Here is a 7,977-nt window from a genome sequence, read left to right as displayed (position 1 = left end):
TCGAGCCGCGGCGCCGTCGCGCGCCAGCTCGAGAAGCACTTGTCGGAAGACCCGATTTTCATCGACTTTGGCGACGCGCTCTCAAGCAAGCGGTACTCGGCGAAGAGTGAGGACATGATTTGTCTCCAAACGACGACAGTTTAATTTCTAGTACTTATAATAATACCGGCCGTTCTGCTTCACCGGTGGTACGAGCCACCTTCCATCGATGGCAAGAGTGAGTGGGTACGACTACATCTGGAGCTTGATCATATCAAAGACAAGGGCCGGCTCGGACGGCTGCTTCTTGGTGCCGTCAAACACCACAAAGCCCAGCGGCTCGGGTTGGGGCTGCACGGGGACGTCGCCAGCTGATGGCGGCGACGCGGGTCGCTTGGCGCTAATGTCGAACCCGTTTTCGCCGTCGAGCACGTAGACCTCCGAGCAAGACGATGACCGATCGTCGAGGCTGTTGAGACTCTCGCGGTCGGTCTCTGCGACAGGTGGCGTCGGGGTGTTGAACGGGTGCAGGTTTACAAACGATCCTTTTGTCTGCAACAACCGTGCCGACGAGTCGACGGACCGCAGCGACGCGCCAAGCAGCTCGTCCAGCGCCGAGATCTCGCTTGCCGAGACAACCGACGCCTGCGACGACGACGGCAGTCGTTGGCGACGTGGTTTCATTGATTCATCAAAGCTGTCATTGGGTGACGCGAAGCTCTTGGTGAGGTTCAGCGATGATGTGCTTTGGTGCGCCCGCGGCTCGTCAAAGCTGCGCGTGTACTCGAACGACGCGGTGCTCGACCGAGACTGTCGGTCGGACGACGAGCGGCCACACGCGTCGAAACACCGGAGACAGCTCCGGAGACTCGTGAGCTCAACGCGCTGGCCGTGGTCAATCACGGGCGTGTCCAGCTGCATCGTCTTGGAGCAGTCGCCGCAAATGGACTCGCCGCAGAGCCGGCAGTGGTGGCGCCGGCGGAACGCGCGGAACGACTTCTTGCACAGCGTGCAGTGTTCGCGGTGGTGCCATTTCTCCTTGGGGACGAGCTCAATGCGCCGAAGCGCGCGCGCGAGGTTCTCGAGACTCAGTGCGAGGTTGTGCATCCACTTGGAGCCGCCGACGGAGCCCGCGTCGTTGTCCAACGAGAGGGCAAAGGACACACGGCACGTGTCTTCTTCACTCGTCGTTTCGACGTAAAAGCCAGCGTGGCGAAAGTAGTAGCGGGTGCAGCCCGTCGTGGTCTGGCGCAGAAGCGGGATTTCCTTGGCGAGGTCCACCGACTCCCAGACAAGCGACCCGGACGTTGCGTCCGAGCGCGACGTGAACGGTAGGAGGCAGAGCCCGGCGTCCGTGTGCTCGTAAAAGCGCGCGTGTGAAGCAAACACAAAGTCGCGGGACTCGATCTTGTCCGTGTTGAGCGACATCCAGTGCACCGCGATGGGCTGCGACGCGACCGTCGAGAGCGTCGCGCCCTTGTTCGCGTACAAGTCGAAGAACTTGTGCATCGTCGTGTCAAAGTCCCACGTGTTGTTCATCTGGAACGAGAGGAGAATGTCCTCGACGGAGCCCTGCACTGTCGTCGTCGCCTTGACCATGTACTGCCTCTTGTGGTTGTGTCCTTCGAGGAGTGCGACGCCTCGCTTCTCGCGCACAAACTGGAGGGTCGACGGTCCATCGAGCATGAGCTTGACAAAGTCGGACGATCGCTTCTCCATGAGCTCCACGAGACGCGCCTCGGTGGAGGGCCGCAGCGGCTTGGGTCGGAGCGACTGCGCCTGCTCGCCAAAGAGCTTGTCTACGCGCTGTGTACCCCCGACGTACGCCATGTCCATCATGCTGGTACTGCTGCGTACGGTGGAAGAAGCCGAATGAGCGCCTGCTCTGTGGAATGGAGTCGGCGTGTATAAGCGCAGCCAAGATGGATGGCAAGTGGTCACAGTCACACTACCGGCTGCTGCCGAAAGATCTGGTTCTATGCTATTTGTAGCCACCAACGCAACATGGCGCCAACCCGCAGCTGCAACGCGGTACAAGAGGCGGTACAAGCTGACACTCTTGTCGCCGTGAAGCAGCCCGCGGGACGGCTGCGGCGCGCGAAGAGTAGCATGTCGGGGCACTACACGGGACGAAGCGGTGTCGTCATCTATCACCCCAAGGAGAGGTCTGCCGAAAACGCATTCGAACGCCACCACGTGGAACCGCATTGTTCGATGGAGCGAGACCACGTGGCAGCGCTGCATGAGGTTATCACGGCTTGCGTGCGGTGCCAAACGAACTAGAAATGCGGTGTCGCTGACGCACGCTCACAACTGACAGCAAGCACTCTCAGTACACAGTAGTACGACCTCGAAGACTTCAGAGAGCGCTGGTCCGATCTTCCTTTGATGGCGCGCAAAATCAGATGGACAGCACTTACCTTATGTGCGGGTTGCCTTCCAATGATCGCATGACGCACCTCTGATATGGTATCGTCGCCGTCATGACGACGCGCAGTGGTCTTGACGAAGCAGCAGCCACTACCCAACGAACGTACTACGAGTGACGTAACAAGTGAACTAGGTAGGTGGCAAGCATTTTTGGACGTTGTCATTGAAATATTGGTCACGGACTGGTCACGGACGAGAGTCTACCAATACGGATGTGGCCAAATGATCTCTTTAGAAAAACAGTTTTGCCTCGTCGAACGACGCGGCAGATTCGTCTTCGACAGCGCCCACGATGGTACGAATACTGCTCGACAGCTTTGTACAGCAGCATTCCAGCCAATCGACAAAAGGGACGAGGCTGATCAGTCTACACTCGAGCTCTACACGCGTTTGATTAAACTATCACGTCGTCGCCAGTCCTCGCAATGGGTTTTATTCCTAGTAAACAGGAAAGAATCGTCGGCTGTCAAAGTGTTTGCCAAGTCCGTACCGGTAATCAATTGACTATATAGGTATGTAGATAGATAGATAGATAGATAGATAGATAGATTGATGGATAGCATTTGATCGCGCATACGGTACCGCTGGTGCCGATATAAGCAATCAATTTTTAGCTGTGGGCACAATCCAGCAAGACGTTCGCCTAAACAGTACTAGTACATCCGCAAGTATACCGGTAGGGGGCAGGGTAAGGGGTAGTAGGATATATTGAACAGCATCGAGCGCAAACCGTTAATACGTTGCGGCAACCGCCTCCTCCATCAGCTGCCTGACAGTAGTCGCATTTCTGCGCCATACTAGTACAACATACTCGGATCATCAGGACCCTGCTACCGGTGGCGCAACTGATGAGACGACGAGGTAGTTGTCGAGTTTGCGGGCGGACCACAGCGCATGACCGGCAAAACTAAGTTGCGCAATTGATTGGGATGCCCTCTTTCGTACATTTACGTACGAGGGATGCCGACAACGTAAATATAAAGGAGCAAAGAGAGATGTTGCTCCATCCTCTCAGACGTTGGCGCTTCTTTTGCTAGACGCACGTGTACTGTGGTCGTCGTACTATTGTATGGTTATACTAGTAGACGTTACCGGCTGAACTGATCTAACCAACCTCAGTCGTTAATGTTAGCTTACAAGTGCACTCGAAACTTGGGCATAATGGCCCGAGCAATGTGCCTTTGCTGCTCGCGGCCCCCGCGACAGACCTCGCTCCAAGCGCATGCGCGTATAGTGGGCGCGCCCGAACGCTCGATGAGGCAAAGACGGCCCGTTTCCGCTGCAGCTGGTTGCCGTTGCGGCGTGACCGACACCTGTGTATACTTTTTCTTCCCATACATTGCGCCAAGTGGCGAAAAGCAACTTGGCTTTCCTATGGCGCTATGTACGTGACGAATGGCATTACGCCGACGAGGTGCCAATGAAAGCGCTAGCGATGGACGACTGCAGACAGGCGGTGAGGAGGTACAGTGCGCGAGAGATGCCTCCTTTACACTGTAGTACCTTCCTTCCACAGGTAGCGTGTCATTTGTGAACACGACGCCTCTCGTCCCATGGAGGCTCTCGACACACCCACGACGGCGGGGCCCGTCGTATCCAAGTGGACGCTCTCGCCCAAGAAGAAGAAAATCGCGATCCTCGTGTCGGCTTTCGCCGTCGTCGGTGCCGTCGCCTTGGCGCTTGTCGGACTCGGTACCGACACGACGACCGATGCTGCGCGCACGGGTGCCGGCGGCCTTAACGGTGTCTGCTACGACTCGTATCAAGCCGTCTCGAGCGTAGACAAGCACTTTGCCGTCATCAAATCCAAGTTTGGCTCCGTGCGCACGTACCAAACGACGGTTGAAGGCAGGGTCAACCTCATTGACGCGGCCGCCAAAGCCAACCTCCAGATTGCCGCGGGCATCTGGATCCGCGGTGGTGTGCCATTCGCCGACGACCTCCAGGCCGCCGTCGACGGCACAAAGCGCCACCCGGGCAACGTTCTCGCCGTGTACGTCGGCAATGAAGACCTCATCTCCGGGCTTGGCATCGGCGACGTCATCTCCAAAATTCAGACGACGCGCGCAGCGTTCAAGGCGGCGGGTCTCGGCCACATCCCGATCGGGACTGTGCAGACGGATGGATCGTGGCTCGATGCCGACGCCTCGCTCGGCGCCAACTGCGACGTCGTCGGCGTCAACATCTACCCGTACTTCAACCCGTCCGTGCCGAGCGACTCGATCGCGGACCTCACGAAGCGCTTCAACGCGATCGTGGCCAAGTACGGTGGGAAGACGCGCCTTACGGAGACTGGCCACCCGTCCGACGGTGGTGGCCGTGCCAACTTTGGTGCTGCGCAAAACTACTGGAATCAGTACCAGACGTGGGCCAACTCGAACGGCGGGCCGTCGCCATTCTACTTTCAGTTCCACGATGCGACCAACAAGGCTGGCGACGAAGGCCACTTTGGTATCTCTGCCGACGGCTTCACCTGGAAGTTCAACGTCGCGCCCGCAGCGACGACGCCGGCCCCGACGCCATCGCCGACTCCCGCACCGACAACGACCGTGCCAGCGACAACTACCCCAGCTCCGACAACCGCCGAAATGACGCCGGCACCGACCAACACTACAACCGAGCACAACACTACAACGCCCGCACCCACGTTGGGCAACGCCACCTTGGAAAGCGTCATTGATGTGACGATTCCAGCCACGTTGCCCGTGCTCGACGATTCCGTTGCAGCTACGGGTGCTGCGCCAGCCACGACGGCGCCTGTTGCCAACATCCAAGAAGTGTCGACGTCGTCCAGCGATTCGTCCGACAACGTGACGTTGCCCGTGGTGACGAGCCTGGTCTGCGCCGTCGGCGTCGCTGCGGTTGCGCTCGTCGTCATTCGCAACCGCCGCAAGCTCGAAGAAGACAAGGACGTCGACTTTTACGCCGATGGTCACCGCGACACGGCAGACGGTCGATCCATGTGGCAGCGCGATAGTGTTGCTGTGCTTTAAGCCTCCTACGCCGGCATGGAACATCGACATTTGTGTGGTGTAGAAAACCACATTCAACGTCGCTTTTTTATTTTGTTTTTGTGGGTACGGCCCAGTGCAATTATTCTAGTGACGTGCTGCCTTGTCCTGTGATAATTGCTCTCCCAAATGAATTAAAGCAGAACGTAGTGCAGCTCTTGTGGTTCCATAGGACCAAGGTTTGGCGCCAAAAGCCTTCTCGCAACCCTAATCGCGATCTTGTCCTCGTCAAGTTCGCCTCGTTTAGGTGCGGAATTCCAAAACCGCCATGGCCTCGACGATCGCGATCATCGTCAAGGCCACCGCAGACGCCCGGCAGCAGCTCGACTCGCCGACGAAAGGAGCGTCCTGCGAAGATGGCTGCACGGCCGTCAGCGACGAGACCACGAGCGTCCCCTGTGCGCTGCGCATGACGGCGATAGGCCCCAAGGGTGCGGCGACGGACGAGATTGAGCGCGTACGTCCAGCTCGCGTCGTGGTGGTCATGTCATCTCAGGGTTCGCGCACTTGTAGCTCGATTGGTTCACCTTCTTGAGCGACCTGGACTTGGCGACGAACACGTACACGCTCCAGCTCGTGAACTGCGCGCCGGGCTTCTACGTCCTGTACCCGTTCCAGCTGACGATCCGGCGTGACGCTCACCCGCCCGTCATTGGTACCACCGCATCGCAGGTTTGAGTCTAAGCGTGAAGTTTATCGTAGGCGAATTTGTCCTCGGCTATGCCAACACGACCCGCGGGAACGCTACGTTCAGCGACTACAGCCATCGGCTTCCATGGCTCGACTCCATGGTGCTGCCCCTGGATTGGGTCTATCTTGCCATCGTACTGGGCATATTGGGCGCCGCGTCCATGCTCTGGTTCGTGCTGCAGCGGCAGCGCTACGTGCCGGAAAGCGTCAACATGACCTCCGCGTCGCACCGCATTGCGCCCGTCGTCAACGCTGGCGGTGCAAGAAGCAAGTGAGAGAGGGGCGAGGTCTCATGATGCAAAGTAGGCGCGATAGCACGACCCGATGCATCGAGCGGTACCATCTCCGACGCCCGCCCTTCTTCTAAGGGTGCTTAGACAAGATCAAGATCATTCCGCTCTCGGACACGGCGTCGCTAAAAGCACCCATGGGTCTCTGGACGCGCATGGAAGAGTTCAGCACTCATGAACAAGGCGTAGGCGCACGCATGTGCGATCCTGGGGATGACGACGAGCCTCTCCTCGTTCCCGTCTTTTCGGACCAAGGTGCAGCATCCCATGTTGTCGGTTAGGAAACAAGGATGGCGTAGATGACGTGGCGTGGCGAGAGTTCTTTGATTTGCACATCTACCGAACAGAAGCGCCCCGATCGACCGAGCTGGATGCGGCAGCAACGTCGGTTCTCACCGAGATCGAACAACGAGTGCAACGAACGCGGTCATCGGAGCTTGGCGCGGGCTCCGGCCGTTCTCGCCTCGCTGGGCCCGTCAGCGCTGGGAGCGGGGTCGGCGCGCAAGACCTTTAACGTAGATGCGCAGTACTACTCGATCTTGCACGTCAACTGAATTCCATCTTACAAAGGCGCCGACACGACCGTGAGACAAACGGGCTTTGGTTCCTCTTGGTCGAGAGCCTTGATGGGCGTGGCTGACTGGGTCCGGCGGTGCATCAAGTACGCACCAGCTCCAACGAGAGCGACGAGAATGACGAGAAGCAACACGAGCACTTCGCGCAGCGGGGCGCTTGGTAGATCACCGGTTCTCGACGCTGCGCCACCCAAAGCTGCGGTCGCCACCGTGGCGTTTGAAGCAATCGTCACCGAGACTGGCTGCGTCGTGGGCGCGTTGCCAAACATGGTCAAGTCGATAAGCACGACCGTGGTCGCTACGCAAGACAGGACAAAGATGGCCGTCGACACGCGATGCTGACGCCACTTGGACGTCATCGCATGTGTCTGTGTGTCCGCCTTGAGCAGCGTCGGCGTCTGGACGAGCAGCCCCATGGGCGGGTAGAGGTGCCACGCGGCCGGCCCCAGCTCCATGCTCTCAGGCGCTGATGGTCAAATGCCATCAGCTGATGCGCAACCAACGCCTCGCCGGCAAGTGCCACGATCTCCTGTGGCGAGTTTCTATCCGGATTTCCTACGACCGGTAACCGGACTACGAAATCTTCGATTTGGATACGACGATGGCAAACCAGTTGGGCGCAGCGCCGAGCGCCGAGGCCGCGGAGAAGGCCCAGCTCGCACTGGAATGCGTGGACATGCTCGTGGCGCATGGGTACCCTCGCGCGTCCGTGGCCGAGATCCCGATCTACGAGCGCGTCGTGGGTGGCCTCGTCTTCTGCCTCCAGTCGGAGGAACTGACGAGCGTCGACTGCGACATCCTCTTCCGTCCCGTTGCGAGCGTCAAAGAACGCGTTCGCGTTGCAGAGGCCATCTGCGACAGCTTCAACACCGCGTTGCAGTCGTACACACAAGCCACAAACTCTAAGACGACGCTCAACTTGAGCGTTCACGAGCTGCAAGGGCCGAACTACGAGAAGCTACGCCAAGTCGTCGCGTGGCTCGTCCAGCATACGCAACTCAA

At 58.7% G+C, this 7,977-nt stretch overlaps 5 protein-coding genes across 5 annotated transcripts; 3 read left to right on the top strand and 2 right to left on the bottom strand.

Moving 5' to 3' along the window:
• Positions 1-123: 123 nt before the first annotated feature.
• Positions 124-1,809, bottom strand: SPRG_16487 (hypothetical protein; the record flags this gene model as incomplete). Its single annotated transcript, XM_012355891.1, has 2 exons — positions 124-838; positions 862-1,809. 2 exons carry the CDS (start codon positions 1,807-1,809, stop codon positions 746-748), a joined length of 1,041 nt encoding a protein of 346 aa, XP_012211281.1. The 3' UTR covers positions 124-745.
• Positions 1,810-3,954: 2,145 nt separating this feature from the next.
• On the top strand, positions 3,955-5,463 carry SPRG_16486 (hypothetical protein). Its single transcript, XM_012355890.1, has one exon. It carries the CDS (start codon positions 3,963-3,965, stop codon positions 5,400-5,402), a length of 1,440 nt encoding a protein of 479 aa, XP_012211280.1. The 5' UTR covers positions 3,955-3,962; the 3' UTR covers positions 5,403-5,463.
• Positions 5,464-5,688: 225 nt separating this feature from the next.
• Positions 5,689-6,914, top strand: SPRG_16485 (hypothetical protein; the record flags this gene model as incomplete). Its single annotated transcript, XM_012355889.1, has 6 exons — positions 5,689-5,877; positions 5,934-6,075; positions 6,123-6,368; positions 6,417-6,446; positions 6,488-6,655; positions 6,700-6,914. 6 exons carry the CDS (start codon positions 5,689-5,691, stop codon positions 6,912-6,914), a joined length of 990 nt encoding a protein of 329 aa, XP_012211279.1.
• Positions 6,770-7,430, bottom strand: SPRG_16484 (hypothetical protein; the record flags this gene model as incomplete). The annotated part of the gene is made up of 1 exon (XM_012355888.1): positions 6,770-7,430. One exon carries the CDS (start codon positions 7,428-7,430, stop codon positions 6,963-6,965), a length of 468 nt encoding a protein of 155 aa, XP_012211278.1. The 3' UTR covers positions 6,770-6,962.
• Positions 7,431-7,576: 146 nt separating this feature from the next.
• Positions 7,577-7,957, top strand: SPRG_16483 (hypothetical protein; the record flags this gene model as incomplete). The annotated part of the gene is made up of 1 exon (XM_012355887.1): positions 7,577-7,957. A coding segment is annotated over one exon (381 nt), but the record flags the coding sequence as incomplete, so codon positions are not given.
• Positions 7,958-7,977: the final 20 nt, after the last annotated feature.

Source organism: Saprolegnia parasitica (genome assembly GCF_000151545.1).
Source record: "Saprolegnia parasitica CBS 223.65 unplaced genomic scaffold supercont2.327, whole genome shotgun sequence".
Classification (NCBI taxonomy): domain Eukaryota; phylum Oomycota; class Saprolegniomycetes; order Saprolegniales; family Saprolegniaceae; genus Saprolegnia; species Saprolegnia parasitica.
The sequence above is the reverse complement of the archived record's forward strand: the minus strand, read 5'-3'. Positions and strand labels throughout refer to the sequence as shown.